Source organism: Ovis canadensis, chromosome 3 (assembly GCF_042477335.2).
Source record: "Ovis canadensis isolate MfBH-ARS-UI-01 breed Bighorn chromosome 3, ARS-UI_OviCan_v2, whole genome shotgun sequence".
Taxonomy (NCBI): Eukaryota; Metazoa; Chordata; class Mammalia; order Artiodactyla; family Bovidae; genus Ovis; species Ovis canadensis.
Window position 1 is genome coordinate 209,061,226 of NC_091247.1, and position 18,451 is coordinate 209,079,676.

At 37.1% G+C, this 18,451-nt stretch overlaps 1 protein-coding gene across 2 annotated transcripts in view; it reads left to right on the plus strand.

The window, feature by feature from the left end:
* The window catches only part of LRP6 (LDL receptor related protein 6), a 173,892-nt gene that overhangs the window by 102,266 nt on the left and 53,175 nt on the right, over positions 1 to 18,451 (plus strand). For both annotated transcript variants that reach the window (XM_069585669.1, XM_069585668.1), the window contains exon 7: positions 615 to 786. In XM_069585669.1, coding sequence (XP_069441770.1) covers positions 615 to 786 — 172 coding nt within the window. The remainder of the gene's footprint in view (positions 1 to 614; positions 787 to 18,451) is intronic.

Here is an 18,451-nt window from a genome sequence, read left to right on the forward strand (position 1 = left end):
TGCAGCTATACGCCTGGTCTGTCTTCCTTTTTTGGGGGGCTATTACACCCTGATCATGATCCAGGGAAACACAGCTTTCTACATACTCATCAGTGTTATTTGTTATTATGAGATTCATTCTGAGGGTGAACATAATGGCAAATTATTACACTTCAGTGCATACCAATGCCTTTGAGCCCCTTAAACTCTCAGGAGCCGTAGGAACCAGCGCAACGAGAAGAGTTAGTTATTTGGGGAAATTGGTTTTCCATCTGAATATTACTACTGGGATAACCTTTTTTTTGTCAGAGATGATAAGCTAGAAAGAGAGAGAAGATTGTTCCTGGTAAGGAACACAAAAAAACCTAAACATAGAATCTCATTATTGGAAGGCATTTTTCATTATCACTCCTAGAAAACACTGTTTTATCTGAAAAAAATTTTTACAAGGCTTATACCCTGCAATTATAAATGTATTAAATGGACTCTTTGTATGTTTTAAGTCTTAACTAGTTTTTCCTTCTGTAGATGTTAACTGGTAACCAATGTAAAAGAAGGTTGGATCTCACCTTTAGGATATCTGAAATTTACAGTTTATTATCCGTTTTTAGCTCATACTCTGTATACTTCTGTAGGTACATGTATTGGACTGACTGGGGAGAAATCCCGAAAATTGAGCGAGCAGCTTTGGATGGTTCTGATCGAGTAGTGTTGGTTAACACTTCTCTTGGTTGGCCAAATGGTTTAGCCTTGGATTATGACGAAGGCAAAATATACTGGGGAGATGCCAAAACAGACAAAATTGAGGTTTGTTTCTTGCTTTTTCACTTTAAAACCACATTTATAAGGGTTTTTGAGTTGATGGTGATCTGATGCAGATATTCTTGTCTCTTCAGTGGGATGCCAGAGGTTTCTTGTATTTTAATCAACCTTTAGGATTCTAGGAATTAACATCTTTTCTTTCAACTCATCAGAAGATTTTTGAGTTAAACTTGCATGAGAAATAGATGTTCATCTATTTCTAGTCTTAAAAGCTTATGTGAATGATTTTTCTCATTATGGGTAAAACCACTGCTTGAATTTCCTAGGGGCAGTTTGCGTGAATCAGATGTTAAATAAGCTTGCTACTGGAAGAGCTGGTAGTCATTGTCAGCAAAACAAAGCATACTTTTTGTTGGTGTTGGGGAAGGTGGTGGTATATATTAAGATGGTTACATGCAAACAGTTTTAAAATTGATTTATGAGCTATGTGGGGGGAAAATTAATTAGCCAGGGCTTGAGGGAAAATATTTAACAAATCATAGAACTAAGTTGGGCAGCCAGAATAGAATTATGGTGGAAATAGCCACCATATGTGAATATTTTATTACTTTGTTTTGTAAAGGGTGAAAATCCCTGATAATGAATGTGAAGTCTGAATTCTACAACTTTAAATTGGGCTCTGCTAGAGGTGTTGTGGGTCACATACTTAAAACAGAGTTCTGATCGCAGTGTTTCTTTGGAGAACACATGACTTCTTATATAAGGTGTAGGTTTGAATGTCTCTTCAAAGCCACAGCACACATCTTGTAATAGATAATTTGGGCTATAGAGCAGTTACTTTAGAAAGGTAATTCTTGGGAGTGACAGGGACTCTCAGGGAATAATGAGATGAAGGGCTTTCGTTTCAGATTGGAATCTTGGAATAGGAAAAAACCTCATTCCACTGGGCTTAAATCCTGAAAACCATCTTCTGCTCTTGCAGCTGGTTTCCATTAATAGAAAACTTTGCATAGACTTGACTATGCAAATATCTTCCCTGTTGTTAGTGTTTCACTGCCCCCACCCCCTCTAAATCCACCTTAGTGTTGGAATTTTTAGCAACTGGAGTGCGGTGCTGCTGAGGTTACTTTTCAGACAGGCCGTGAGCATCACTGGGGTACAGATCACACACCATTCCCCTCCAGTTCACGAACTGCGAATTGTTGATCCGCCCTGGAGTCTCCATGAGTGTGTATATGTGTTACTACTCTTAGAAAAACAGTTTCGGCCCATGTGTCCCAGAGGACTGTCTGCATATAAGGCAGGAGCACATAGTTTACATTAGAGAAGAGAACGTGATTTTTTATTTCATAGGGACTTAAAAAATTCCGTATTTGATCTTATCTTTCTTAGCTTATTATGACTATTTAGATTGTAAATAAAACATTGATTTCTTTCTAGGAATTTTTCAAGTCTTGTCTATGTTCAGTTCAGTCGCTCAGTCGTGTCCGACTCTTTGTGACCCCATGAATCGCAGCCCGCCAGGCCTCCCTGTCCATCACCAACTCCCGGAGTTCACTCAGACTCACGTCCATCGAGTCAGTGATGCCGTCCAGCCATCTCATCCTGGGTCGTCCCCTTCTCCTCCTGCCCCCAACCCCTCCCAGCATCAAAGTCTTTTCCAGTGAGTCAACTCTTCGCATGAGGTGGCTGAAATTAGGTTACTTTATTTAGAGAAATTTATTTGAAATCACAAGAAGTTGAGAGATTCAAGTAGAGAAATGGGAATTTATGGAGGTTCTGAATGACAGTGTTTAAGAGTAAAAATGCATACATATCATATAACAATATAGAATACTTTACAGGATTTATTTTCTTATTTTGTGGGAAGTGCAGTAGGATCTAAAAATTAGGGTTAATTCTGGCCTCTTGAGCTGTGTGTGTATATAAATGTATGTGATGTCATTTGCTTTCTCACTTCCTTTTTCTTCCTTGACTTGCACCATCATCCTTAAACTGTCCTTTCAGATCTGCTTCTCTTCTTGCAGGTTTCAGTCAGTTCAGTTCACTTGTTCAGTCGTGTCAGACTCTTTGTGAAACCCCATGGACTGCAGCACGCCAGGCCTCCCTGTTCATCACCATCTCCCAGAGTTTACTCAAACTCATGTCCGTTGAGTCGGTGATGCCGTCCAACCATCTCATCCTTTGTCTTCGCCTTCTCCTCCTGCTCTCAATCTTTCCCAGCATCAGGGTCTTTTCCAGTGAGTCAGTTCTTCACATCAGGTGGCCAAAGTATTGGTGTTTCCCCTTCAGTATCGGTCCTTCCAGTGAATATTCAGGACTGGTTTCTTTAGGATGGACTGGTTGGATCTCCTTGCAGTCCAAGGGACTCTCAAGAGTCTTCTCCAACACCACAGTTCAAAAGCATCAATTCTTTGGCACTCAGTTTTCTTCCAGATTTATTGGAACACAACTGCTATTTGCTCTTTGTTCTCTTTTTGACAGATTGTTTAGGGTTGATGATACATCTCCTTCTACCAAATCATACACACAAAGACCTCCCCTTGTTTTTTCCCCTGGAGATTCTGATGAAGTTTCCCTAATTGAGCATTCAATGCATTTGTAATTTTAATTACAATTACAGTATAAGTTTTTTTTTTTTTTTTACTGATGCATCTGGGAAATAGAGCTGATACTGTTATCTAAAACTGCTGGTATATGACAAACTAAGGAAAGAGCACAGCTGTCCATCTAAATCAGTTTTGCATAAGTGAGGAAGAAAAACTGTTAGGTTCCTACTCGGAGACAAGTAGTGATTATAGGAGCAGCTGTGACCCCAGCTTTTCATCTTGCCTTACTTGATAGTAGGTCGAATAAAACTTTTGGGAAGATACATAATTTTAAAAATGCTCTCTTTTCTTAGATTACTTGCTAGCTCGCAAGTAATCAACTTATCCTTAGTGCTCATCTGACCTAGTCTAGGTCACATGCTCCTTGCTAGTCCCCTTCTCTTTAGAAAGCTTCCCCGCCTCTTCTGTCATGCCTAAGAATGAAAGGTGCTTTTTCCTGGGACTATAAGAAAATATTAAATTACAGTTGTAGTGGCCCTGTTCTCTTCTGGAAGACTTCAAATTTACCTGGGTTGTATGTTTCCAGTACATTTGGGAGTTAAAAATAGGGGTTTGGTAAATGATCACGTAGCACTGTAAGGCATAGTACGCTCTTGTGTTTTGCGTGAATCTTATGGGAAGAGCTCAAAATGTTCATTCCGTTATGCTCTCTGCTCCCTCAGTGGAGATGACTTAGACCAGATTCTCACTCACTTCTTTTGGTAAGTGGTGATGTAACCAGGTGCTGGATATGTTGGGGAGCTAGGTTTGAGGATTGGGAAAACCAGAGAAAATTAATAGGGAGCTTTGGGTTTCAGACTTCATTTTTGTTGTCCAGAGTTGCAAGAAAAAATAAATAGGTTTACCGGAGATTTATAACCAACTTCCTCAGAGAGCAGTGCCATATAGTGAAGTGCTAATGATGTCTCTTTTTTCCCTTCCTTTCTCTTTTAAAAAAGATGATCATTGTATTGACTGGTGCTTTAAGAATGTTTCTGTGAGTGTATGTCTGATTTTCGTATTTGTGAACTGATAGGGACCACTAAACTGTAGGTACTTGTTTATGTTTCTACATTATGTTCAAATCATTTCATCACCTTTTACACACAGGCTTCTAGTTTGCTTGCCTGCACTGGAGTCCCCTCTACCCTCTACTCAGGTGTTAAAATAATAAACATTAAAATACTTTCTGATAATAAATACTAAAGCATTAGCCAAAAAGGTTGTTTCTTTTTTTCTGGTAGGTGACATTAAACAAGCCTTCATTTCTGTGTTGTAAGGCCTTACAGTAGGCAGAAGCACATTGTGTCTTAACAATATTCTCATGTTTCTTGATCCACTTAATGCCAAAAGCATTAAGCATTTGTTGCACTACTGGCCTGCAGTATTGCTTACCAATAGTGAAGACATATCATAGAAAATTTATAAGTTTAAAATATTTATATAAAATTAATATACTGTTAGCTTGTTTTTTCTTGACGATTTTTACATACCAGTTTAACTTGACATTATTAATGTGATTTCAATCACTGGTTATATTGAAAATAATAATACTATCATAGAGATTTTAGTATTAAAATCTCTGAGATTTTCTCACGATTTATTTTCTCAATATATACTTGTTATTTGTTTTTTCCCCCTTTTTATTTCAGAGCTTATGCTGACAAATGCAGCAAGAGCTAGTGGAGATAAAGATTTTCTGATCTATGTCAAAGACATGTAGAATTTTTTTTCAAATCTCTTTTATTGTAAATTTCCCTATTTTAGAGAATACAGCATCCATAGATAGTTTCTCCAAAATCTAGTTATGCCTGGCACAATTCTGTTGGGAAAGAGAAACAGAGATTACTAGAACCTTGAGTACCAAGGAATTTTTGAATAAAGAGGGTATCATTGTGTAGGATGTGTACTGAAAACTTGGCCTTTGGTGAATGTTCTGTTTCACAGTCTAAGCCTGAAATTGCAGGGCTATGTTTTCCTCTCATGACAACTTCCTCTATTTAATCAATACTCTTATAAAGAAATTTGTTTCCCAAGTATTCAGATTTCTTTTTAAAGTAATTTCTTTGTCTGGCATCTTTAGCCTGAGTATTGTGAAAGTCTGTTGAAACACACAAGGACCCATTTATGATGGTTTTCCTTATTGTTTGTTTCTAAGATTAATTCCTCCTTAAGAAATTATAATAATGTAATCATTATTGGGGTAATCATCTCATCTGTTGAGGTAAAGCTCTCCTGAGTATATGACAAGTACCAACAAGTTCTTCCTTTTAAATCTTTGCCAGTTTATAACACTGTTCTGTAAAATTGATTTTACTTCTAGTTTTAGAGAAAGGTTCAGATAATGAACTTAAATAATCTGAATCTTTGCCCATTCCTACTGCTTTACCACAGTATATATGTATGTGAACATATATTTTTTTCCCCATGTATTCTCGACATATTATAACAGAAAAATACTGATAAATTCCACTGTTAGATTCCTCAGCTCAACAGAACACCTGGCTTTGGGGCCTGTATTCATTGAGTTGTAAACATGATGCTCTCCCATTATATTTCTTATTTCTGTTTGTGATGTATCTTACGATTATGTACATCTTTAAGCTTCTGTATGAAAGTTACCTGTTTCATACCTATATGAAGGTTGATGTACAGTTCTAACAACATTTTTAAACTTGTTACTACAATCTGCAGTAGGCAGAGTAGTACATCATCCAATTATAAGCTCTGTCATCTCATTATCCACTCTACTTTGGCTCTAAAATAATTATTGGACATATTTATGATGAGAGAAACTTGCTTGATGATAGGTGTAATCATACTTTTCCTGAACTGCTGCAACAAACCCGTGAGTCTCACCAGGCAAGATGCATTTACCTCACTTTGGAGTTAGAATAATTTTATCTGTGTAAATTAGGATAATCTGATATACGTTGGTACTTAGAAAGTATTTTAGTGACCAAGTTTGAACTTGCACTTGTATCATTTTTAAAATATTATCCTATTATACGTTTTCATCTCATGTTTTAGTATTAAGCTATTTAATATGTGGGGAGCTATTTTTAGTTACAGTCTGATTATTTTGGAAGTGCCTGTTTTGTTCCTTTGGTTTCTTTACCCCTGTAGCAGGAATGCTGACTTTCAGTGTTGTCCTTTCTTAAGAAGAGAGGTCAACCTCTTTACAATTTATAACAGTTTTTAGTTCTTACGGAGATAATCTCTAGATCTTTATTGAATCATTTTGTGATACTTGACCTAGTTCTCATACGATTTTGCCATTTACCTGGGTGACTATAGATAATTCACATAATTGTTGGTCTTTGTATTTTGACCATTGATATCATTTGAAGCTGATGATCTTGACGTTCCTTCCAGCTTTAACATTTTCTGATGCCTTTTATACTAATTGCATATCATAGGGTAAGAACAAATAAAACATTTTGCCTGGGAGATTGCTAAGAAGGAATGTATATCACAGATGACATTACTGTTTTGTTTTGTTTTTTCTTTTAAATTTTTCCTTATACACTGTGCCAGTAATTCCTCTCACCTAAGGAAAACTTGGCGTGTTGGAGGTTCAGTATCTTTGTAACTCAGTTTTACTGATATTAACTTCTGGTAAGCTACTCATTTAGATTTTGCATTGACCTCTATGCAGACTACTTCATTATTAACGTGTGTGACGGGTTTAAATAAATGTTGAAAGCTGTTGTTTGAAGCTTGCCAAACATGTAGATACTAATAGAGTCCATGTAAAACATTCTTCAGGCGGTTATTTCCCTGTAGCTTGGAAGCTATTATATATACTTTTAAAGGGGTCACAGAGATTTTATTTTTATTGTTATTAGATTTGGAAAGGGTAAACAGTCATATAAATGGCGAGGACCACAATTTGGGGACTTGTTGGGAGGGAATTTGCAAAACATTGAACAGTGTTAACAATGACAAGTATTTTCACCTTATCACCAGCTATTTAAGGAATTTGTGTAATAGTTGTTTATAAAGTTATCCATAATGAGCAAAGGATTCACCTTCAGTCTTTTTTTCCCCCCACTTTAAATTAGTTTTCAGTTTTAAAATGTTAAGAATGTTATAATGCAGGCCCTGTTAATTTTTTGATTGAACTCTGAGTTCCCAGACTCTTCATTCATTGTACTGTGATTGGTTTTTTTTTTTGGTAGATATGATCTGAAATAATAATCTCAGGGAAGGAGTTAGAATCCCTTTTATTGTGCTTAGATTTTCAGTAGACTCTTGTTTTGTTATTTCATTTATTATTTTGAGCTTCTGAAATCTGCCAGGCTTCTATTAATCTAGCCCTTGCTCAGAGTTACTTAGTTTTGTTGTTCATTCATTTTTGATTTTGGATTGACTTATGACTTGGTTTTTATGTCTGGTTGAGATTTATAATACTATTTTTGTGTTAGTCACAGTGTTGTTCTTAAAATATGGGGGAGAAAACCCCAAACTCTGCTGGGTTACAGTGGATTTCATTAGTCTGCAGATAGTAAGGAAACAGTATTTCATGTTTCTTCAGAGTATCATTGTCTTTGGGGGAAAAAAGCCATGTTCAGACAGTTTAGATATAATTATCAGATGGTTTCTGCATAATTCCCTATACTCAAGCAAACATTTATTTTTTCTAACCCAGGTTTCATTTCTTAAAATGGAGCAGTGCTTGTTGCTTTCAGATTAGCTTCTTTTATTTGCCAAAGGTCATAGAACTTTCTACTTAGAAAGAAAACAATAGAATTCAGGTTTCCTGTACAGTACTTCTTGTGTTGAGTTCTGCTGCCTGTTTGTTTTTGAAGTAATTTCAGACTTCAACAAAAAATTGGCAATAGTAGTGAAACTTTCACCCAGATTTGTTTTATATACTCAGAGAATAGTGATCACCAGGAAATGAACACTTATACCATTTCCATTATTCCTGTTATATTAATTGGAATTCTCTCATAAGGAAGAGGTGTCCCCTTTCCTATTTATTCCGCTATTCATGTATATTTGTACGTACACATTTCTATATGTATGTATGAACCCATGGATGTTCATTTTATTCCACAGATTGCATTCCATTGTCATCATTATATTGTTGCAAAGATTATCCCAGAATTGGCACTAGGAGTACCATCAAGGTGATTCCATGTTCTTTTCACGTGTCCTTTTTTTTTAAAAATTGTGGTGAAAAACGCATAACATAAAAGCTACCACCTTAACCATTTTAGAACATACAGTGGTGCTAATTGTATGTGCATTACTGTTCAAGATCTCTTGAACTTTATCTTGCAAAATCGAATCTCCATTCCTATTGAACAACTCCTGGCAAACACCATTTTATTTCTGATTCTCAGGATTTGATTACTTTAGATAACTTGTCTAAGTGGAATTACACAGTATTACCTTCTTGTGACTGGCTGTATCTCACGTAGCATAGTGTCCTCAAGGTTTATCCATGTTTGTGTCATGTGATAGGATTCCCATCTTTTTCTTGGCTGAATAATATTCCATTTTATGCATATACTACATTTTCTCTAACCATTCATCTTTTGATGGGCATTTAAGTTAGTTCCACCTCTGGGCTATTGTGAATAACCATACCACAATGAATATGAGGTGCAGATACCTCTTTGGCATCCCATTTTGCAATCTGTACCAGAAGTAGAATAGCTGGATCATATGGGAATTTAATCTTAATTTTGTAAGGAGTCCCCATCATTTTAAAAACACTTTTTGAAACAACAGTATAGTCCAGCTTTCTTTTATTTCCCATGCCAAGGAGCCATGGTTCTTTTTAATGAAGAAGAGTATTTAAAAACCAGAATCTGGACATAAGGCATGCTCATTGGTACTGGAGTAATTTGCCTTAATTACTAAGATGTTAGAGTCAATTTTTTTCCCTACTGAGACTCCAAATAGAGTGTACATAAGTTATTCTTGAGTGAGAGGAAAGGGATCAGTTTTCCCTTGTTATATGCTGATATTTCCCTCAGTAGGGTTTATTAGAGGCTCCAGGTCAGTGGGATTCTCAGAGGTGTCTCTGAAGCATTTGAGTAAATTGATTAAGGTGGTGTTGGTTTTCATATTAACGATACCTTTAGCTGAAAATCTGTTCTCAGTTTTATAGTTTTGCTGAGTAATTCTTGTTTTAGAATGCTTCGGTCACAATAGCAATTTGTAGCTCTTGTGGCACAGACGGTAAAGCGTCTGCCTGCAATGCGGGCAATCCACTCCAGCACTCTTGCCTGGAAAATCCCATGGACGGAAGAGCCTGATAGGCTACAGTCCATGGGGTTGCAAAGAGTCGGGCACGACTGATCGACTTCACTTTCACTTTCACTTGTCTGTAAAAGAGCATAGTAACTGCAAATGTTTGGTATTTTAAGCATGACTCCTTGTAAAAATACTGTAAAACTACCTGGTGCAAGTGTGACACCTTCTCCTTCCGTATTGAAGATCACTTGTATTTACTTAGACTTAGAATGTCTTGAAGTAGGTTAAAGTCTTTAAGTGCAGCGCTGCATTTGCTCTTACTGCTCTCTTAAACAGATGGAGAGTATGCCTCTGTTTCCCCTACTGGGTGCAAAGCATTTCTCTTCACTTCTCACTCCAGTGAGATTCTGCGTGACTGAAATGTTACTGCCATCAATATATATTGTTGTATGTTTTCAAAAATGCCATTTCTGTGAAATTATACTTTATACCCTATGGAGTATATGAATCAGCCCCAATGATACCTATTTGTCATATATATATATATAATTATATATTAATTATGTTAACATATGTAATATATAAACTAATAATTCACTGATTGTTTTGAATATTGCCTGGGCTATTATAAGAGGAATGGTTCGTTTGAATTTTCTTTTGGAACTTGATAGTATTCCCAGTTCATTTCATGATGGGTGCCTGATTGTCCTGTTGTCATCTATTTTTTGGACATGTCTAGTCAAGAGAAGTTGCATAGCAGCAACTTTGGTAGCAGACTGGCTGCATTCCAAGATGGGTAATCCTGTGTTGACTTTTAATGAGCTGACGAAACTGCTCAAAAACGGATGTCATGTCTACAGAAGGTTTGCCATTACCTCCTATCTGTGAAGATAATGTTCTGGTTAACCCACATCTGTTTCTTGTTGTAGCCCATATTCTAAGTGTGGTTTGTAATATTGGGGAATGCCTCAGAATGTTAAATCCGTACCACAATGCGGTTGAAGCAGCTGAAACCACTGGAGACTCTGGTTCAGATTTGGAGGTAGATTTTAGGAGTGACAGAAGCCTAATTTCAGTTTAATTAAACCACTCTGAGGTAATACGATGAAGCACAACCTCAAGAGTTGCCAGAAGATTTAATTAGTGTTGGCTCAACTTTTAAAGCATAAGGGTAATCTTTTGGAATCTGCTAAAATGGTGCATTTGTTCTGGGTTCACAGTGTACAAGCAGTCTTTTACCAGGATTTGAGTTGTTATTTTAAACATAAAGAGGCTTAAAATGGTATTTACAAACCTAGTAACCTGTCCAAAACTGTTACTCCTTGGGTATGAGAATGTAACAGTATTTTCTTTGAGACAGAGCAACATGATCTTGTTTTACTGTGTTGCTTTTGCCTAGAAGAGAGATTGTGTGGTTGATAAAAGAAATGTTTAGAGTAGAAGCCAATTTGCTAAGAAGTGTCAACTCTGCAAAAGTAATGGAAGGAAAAGATTTCACAAAGTAATCTTTAGACTCAGTATAAAGGGAAATACAGAGTTCTTTAGGTGTGAGGTCTCACAGTCACGTTTTGTTTAAACTTTTGATCCCTTAATCTCTTCAGACTATTCTTATAAATTGCTTCCTATATTGTATGAATAACAAAAATGATAACAGCATTTATTAATAACTTATTCACATGCCCTTGGACTATTATCTTTCCTCCATTTTTTTTTTCAATTAAAAAAAATTTTTTTTTACTTATGGAAAATTTCAGGCACATTGTAGAGTAAAGATACTCAGGAACCACCCAGCTTCTCCCTAGTGAGAGCCAGTGAGATGGGGAGAGCCAAGGAGATGGCAGATATAAATGTAATGGCAGGTTCAGTTCAGTTCAGTTGCTCAGTTGTGTCCGACTCTTTGCGACCCCATGAACTGCAGCATGCCAGGCCTCCCTGTTCATCACCGACTCACGGAGTCTACCCAAACCCATGTCCACCATGTCCATTGAGTCGGTGATGCTGTCCAACCATCTCATCCTCTGTTGTCCCCTTCTCCTCCTGCCCTCAATCTTTCCCAGCATCAGGGTCTTTTCAAAAGAGTCAGCTCTTCGCATCAGGTGGCCAAAGTATTGGAGTTTCAGCTTCAACATCAGTCCTTCCAGTGAACAACCAGGACTGATCTCCTTCAGAATGGACTGATTGGATCTCCTTGCAGTCCAAGGGACTCTCAAGAGTCTTCTCCAACACCACAGTTCAAAAGCATCAATTCTTCGGCGCTCAGCTTTCTTTATAGTCCAACTCTCACATCCATACATGACCACTGGAAAAACCATAGCCTTGACTAGACGAACCTTTGTTGGCAAAGTAATATCTCTGCTTTTTAACATGCTGTCTAGATTGGTCATAACTTTCCTTCCAAGGAGTAAGCATCTTTTAATTTCATGGCTGCAATCACCATCTGCAGTAATCTTATTAATATAAACGTTGTTTTAATACTTCTATTTTGAGATAACTGAAAAGAAATGAAATCTGGACTTTGTCTTCATTCTTAACAAATCTCGGCTGGTACTTTGAAATGTAAACTTGCAAATGTGATAAAAGATGAAACAAGTGGAGTTTTGTTCATTCTTCTCATGAGAAATCATTTTTTGAAGTAATTTTAACCATATTAGAATTTAGTTTAGCTGGGGAGGGAAGAAAGCTCAAATGGAAAACATTTGTTTGTGGTTCTACCGAGCCTGAGAGTCTAGGGCAGCCTCGAAGGTGGCAGGCAGGTTTGAGAGGGGATGGAGGTCCAATTTAAAGCAGGAATAAATTAACTTTATTGTGGGCTGTATAGTCACCACCATTAAATTCTAATCCTGCACAGTCCACTGTGGTAGTCAGTGGCCATGTGTATCCACAGAGCATCTACAGTGCGGTTACTCTGAATTGAGATGCTTAAAGTGTTAAATGCATACTGAGAAGACTGTAAATATTAGTATTAAAATCTCAGCAAAAGTTCTAAAGATTACATTTTGAAGTAAAAGTAATTTGGATATATTTGAATAAATTAAGTATATGTTTTTTAAACTTAAAAAAAAATCTGGCTTCTAGAAAAATTTAAATTACACAGGACTCATATTTGTGACTTGTATTATTCTTTGTTCGGCCAGCACTATTCTAGACTCAACTCTGTTGTAAAAAGCTACAGCAGTCAAGAATGGGAAGATAGTTAAGGGGACAGGTGTGCTTACAAAGTTATATTGAAAGTGTCTTTAGCATATCTTAGTTACACTGTTGAATTTGAAAGAGATGCTACATCTAGCTTTAAGTGAGTACTGTATTTACTCTACTAACCAGCCCCCCCCCCCAAAAAAAAAAACCCCAAAACAAAAGACTTTTAGTTTTGCCTTTCAAGTGAGAGAAGAAGGAATAGCTAGCTAGAAGGGACTAATGTTCTAATGTGCAAAGCTATATAGAATCCTTAGCTGTGGCTTTTAGGGAACTGTATTTGAGTCCTTGGACTCTGCTGTTCTAAAGATTATCAATTGTTGTTTTGCCAGATGTTGCTAAAAGTTACCTTACCTTTTAAGCATGTCCTTTGCATGTGTTTTTCTTTTTCCTGAGACCCTTGCTTGCACTTAAGAAAGAAAGTGAAGTCGCTCAGTCGTGTCCGACTCTTTGCGATCCCATGGACTGTAGTCTACTAGGCTTCTCTGTCCATGGGATTTTCCAGGCAAGAGTACTGAGGTAGATTGCCATTTCCTTCTCCAGGGGATCTTCCTGGCCCAGGGATCGAACCCAGGTCTCCTGCATTGCAGGCAGACGCTTTACCCTCTGAGCCACCTTAGAGCAGCATTAACTGATCTAAGCCTCAGTTTTGTCAGGGGATCAGAGTAAAGGTCAGCAAAGCACTCCTAACCTGCAGTCCTTATGTGCAATTCTGAAATCTAAAAAGCTCTCAAAACTGAAAATTGTTTTTGTTAATTAAGTTGGTAAAGACCCTGACTTAAAGCAGTGTAAAACTAATTGTAGACTCTGTTTTTGCTCCTTTGTGGGAATATGTGTATGTCTTTCAGCAAAAATATTATCATGCTTGGCAATGAAGTGTTGCCCTGGACCCAGGTAGGGGTGATATGCTGTGTGCATTGTGTTAACCTTTCTATATTTCAGGAAAAAATTCTGAATTCTGAAACAGGGCTAATTAACCCCAAGCCTTTCAGAAAAGGGAATTTTTGGACCTCTATTATTCTGTGGCTTCCTAGGTGGCATGGTGGTAAATAATCTGCCTGACAATACAGGTTTGGATCCCTGGGTGGGGAAGATCCCCTGGAGAAAGAAATGACAACCCATTCCACTTCTGTTGCCTTGGAAATCCCATGGACAGAGGAGCCTGGTGGGCTACAGTCCATGGAATCGCAAAGAGTCAGACCTGTACACACAGACATGTTATCATCCCACGAAAATTGAAAATATTTTATTAACTGTAATACTTAGTTTTGGGGGAGGGGGCTGTGCTGGGTCTTTGTTGCTGTGCTGGCTTTTCTCCGTTGTGATGAGCATGGACTACTCTCCAGTTGTGGTGTGCAGGCCTCTCCTTGTGGTGCATTCTCTTGTTGTGGAACATGGGCTCTAGGGTGCTTCAGTAGTTGGGGTGCATGGGCTCAGTAGTTGGGGCTCCCGGGCTCTAGAGCACAGGCTCCATAGTTGTGGTGCATGGGCTTAGCTGCTCTGTGGCAAGTGGGATTCTGGACCAGGGATTGAACCCTTGTCTCCTGCACTGGCAGGCAAATTCTTTCCTATTGAGCCACTAGGAATGCCCTATTAACCGTAATTCTGCATTTGAGATAGTTCTCTTTAGCACAGTCAGGACACAGTGATACGCTACATGAGGTCTTCCTGAAACACAGCTGTGTTATGTCACTCTCCTTAAAGTGGCTTTCATAAGTTTCTTGGAGAAGGAAATGGCAACCCACTCCAGTATTCTTGCCTGGAGAATCTCATGGACAGAGGAGCCTGGTAGGCTACAGTCCACGGGGTCACAAAGAGTTGGACACGACTGAGTGACTTCACTTTCACTTTTGTTTTCTGTAGTTTTCTTATCTGGAATTTTATAGGTGATATCTGCCTGAAGCTGTCTCTTTGAGTCCCTTTTGTATTCTTTTTACCTCACAGCATTTCTTTTAGTCAAACAAGACATTCTGGACTGCATCTTAACGTGTGTTACTTTTTTTATTCATTTAAATAAATTCCTTTTTCATTCATTTAAATCATTTTCTCTTTTTCTTTGTCAAAATTCTTCTAATTCTTGGAGGTGGATTTGAACTGCTACTTGCTCGAGTTTTTTCTGATCAGCTGTAGACCAGAGAAGGATGCATGTGTGTGGTTGTAATACAAGCGTAGACTACCCCCTCACTTGGATGGTGACCCTTAGCCAGAAGGGGCCTGTTGCGACCTTCTCAGCATGTATCATGTTTTTCACGTGATTGGCATTTAGCAAGTATGGTCATTGATTGTGGGGATTGAAGTGAGGGTCTGATAGAACAGTGAAAGTGTATTCCAGTTAAGTTGCCCAACTGTTTGCTCCTTTGTGCTTACTGTTTTAGTTAATGTGCATCTAAGTTGCATAAGCAAACAGTAAAAATGGGCGTTAGAGATGAGCATAAGGCTGTAGCCTCGCAGTTTCCCACTAGTGGCCAGGATATAGAAAGGTCTGTGTTGCTTTTTATTCTGTTGAAAAGTGTGTGATGGTTTGGTCTTTTATTTCCACATATCCTTTTATATTTATTTATTTATTTTTATTTTGAAGTGCTTTATTTTGCTAAATTAAATGTAGTCATTTAAGTGTAGCTATTTACTTTTAGGGACTAAAGCATTTTACTAAGAACAAAGGGGGAAAAACAGCATTTAGAAAACATCTACTACACATCTGATACTGTGCTAATAAGTAAACATTCTTTATTCATTAAATAATTTAGCATGATATGTTCTCCTGTTTTTTGTGTGAGAAATTGCCTTATCTCATGAGTGATAGAGTTTATATGTAAAATCCAGATCTATTGAATTCTGCCAGAAAATTGTTAGATAATCGTAAGAGATGTTCTGTTTTGTTGTGTTTGGCCGAGTCATGAGGCATGCGGGATCTTAGTTCCCCAACCAAAGATCGAACCTGTGCCCCCTGAAGTGGAAGCAGAGTCCTAACCATGGGATCACCAGTGAATTTCCCCATACGTGATTTTTAGAGAGCAAAAGAATGAAGAGTAAATGCTAAAGAGAAAATGCTGGGTTTTGTGAACCAGGAGAATCTTTTGGAATTGTTTCTTTGTTATATTTCTCCCTGTGATTTTCAGTTTTATTCTTTGCCTGTTATCTGAATTTATATTTAGTCAGCTATCTTGTGTTTAAATTGTTAATTTGTCAAAATGAACCATCAGGAATGTTGCAGGTCACATAACTGAAAAAGGAGAGTTAGTTAATCCTGTAGTATTTTTGAAGTAGAAATTTAGGTTTTATTTTTAAAAACAAGTTCAGTAGTGGGCAACTGGTGTATACTTTTAGATTAGCAAGTAAATTTTAACAGAAAGGCCAGTATTTGAGTGTAGTAATCAGCAAAATTAGTGTTAATTTATTAAAAGTAAAATAGCTGATACAAGACAATACTTAATCTAGGAATAAAATAAAAACGTGTTAATGTACTGTACACTTAGAAGAGACTGTTATTTTAGGGTTCTAAACTACAGACTGTTCCGCAGTCTGTGTTAGATACTATCTAATAGGATGATGAACTCCTGCCCCTAATGGAGGAGATAGGTTTCCTGTTCCGTATATGACATTTTGGGTGAGGTAACAGTACATTTTCAGGGAGATGCCTTGGGAAATACTGCAGCATAGACTAATGAGGTCTTAGACCAGAGCTTGCCATATTTGTAATTTTTCTGCAGAAGGCAATAAATAGTAAAGGCATAAGAATTGATTGTCTTGTTAAATGATGTTTTACAGAGAACAACTCAGGAAATCTTGGAAAATCCCCAGCCAGGTTTGAAAAAGGAAAGAGGAACCAGTGAAATGAAGAGTTAGAAAGCAGTCTTTGTATAGAAAAAGAAGTAACATCAGATCCGTGCCATGAAGACCCAGTGTAGAGTTTCAGTGAGTCAAAAGAGGCAAACCTTAACAAAAGCTGAGAAAAATAAGGAAGTAGTCATTGATCATTTTCAGTAGTTACTTTGTCTGAGTCACAGGTTGTCAGCCGGTTGTAGGAAGTGAAGGGACTGAGTGATGTTAGGTAGAGGCAGCAGTTACAGATCACTGTCAAAGAATAAAAACGGAATCTTTCAGCTTTTAAACATCTTTCTAAGATGGTGGAAACTGTTGTGTTAAAGGCAAAAAAGAAGGACTTTATAGAGAGGGAGAAATTGGAGCTACTGGTAAGGAAGGAAATAGTATTGGGAGGAAATTCTTGCAAGGAGGGTAAAGGAGGATACCAGAGTCAAGACATAATGTCCATATTATGATGAAAGCAAAAAAGACCAAGTTTTAAAGTAAGCTTTTCCTACCTATAATAACGACTATTCTAAATTATGTTTTTTAATATCTTAATAGGGCTTCCCTGGTGGCTCAGTGATGAGGAATCTGCCTGCCATAGCAGGAGATATGGTTCGACCCCTGGGTTGGGAAGGTCGCCTGGAGAAGGAAATGGCAGTCCGCTCCAGTATTCTTGTCTGGATAATCCCATGAGCAGAGGGACCTGGCAGGGTCACAAAGAGTCAGACACATCTTAGTGATGAAACAACGAAAAATATGCTAATATACTGTGTTAAAATTTCACATATACTTTTTTAAAATACACATGCATAAGCCTTCCTTCGAAATGCCAGTCTTTTTTAAAATTAGATCTTATATAGGAAAGGTTTTTCACCCTGATCAGAGTTTCTAGGCAGTAAGTAGTAAAATGGGGCCAGAAATTTTTCTTGGAGCTCTGGTTATAGGAGGAAATCAGGAATGTATTCATTCTCCCAAAGTAGACTGTAGTGTGCATTTTTATATGAATTTAAAATTTGAGCAAGGATAATTTTTATTCATGCACATGGCCAAACTAGGATCTGAGGATAAGAACTGTTCTGTACATTTTCATTTCCATTTTTAAGAAGGTTTCTTGAGTGTCTGAGGAAACTGCTCTCCTTTTAAAAATTGTTTTAAAAATATTTATTGAGTTCTTCATCAGACTCTAATCATAGCTATGAACAATGTAATAAGGGAGTAGATGATTTAGGTTCCTGGTATTCTTGAGATGACTTTCTAGTTAGATAAGTAAACAGATTATCAAAAGTGACCACTTAGTCATTTTACTTTCATTAAACATCAAAATAACTTCAAGATAAGCCATAGACATCATGAAATATATCCAGGAATGGTCTGTTGCTAGAAAATGTGAATATAAAAAAATCTAAACTCATGTCTCAAGGAGAAATTATTAACCTTTAAAGTGTTTAATATTAGGGGTTAGAGTAGTAATTAATGATTTTGAACTATATTTTTTACTTTTAGAAACATTCTGTTTAAGGATAGATTTATTCAGTTGGATTAATAGAAGTCCTGTTGTATCAGATACGAACATGTACTATAATCTCTCTTCCATCAGATATAAATCAATATTTGCAGTTGAAGATACAAGAATATAGCACAATTTTGCTCAGATTTTAAACATTTTGTTTCAAAGAGTTGGCTGTTTTGGGAAGGTCAGCAAATATTTTAAAATTTTTAGAGAGGAGAGAGAAAGATAGTAGTATTTGCTTATCATTCCATCTAGGCATCATAGTATTGATTTACATGGAATATAATTTATAGATAAAAAATTAGTACTTGCCTAAGATTGATTATACCTGATACTTCTTTTTAGCTGAGTGGGTGGCAGATGTTTGTATGTACAGGTTTTTAGCCACAGAATGACATTT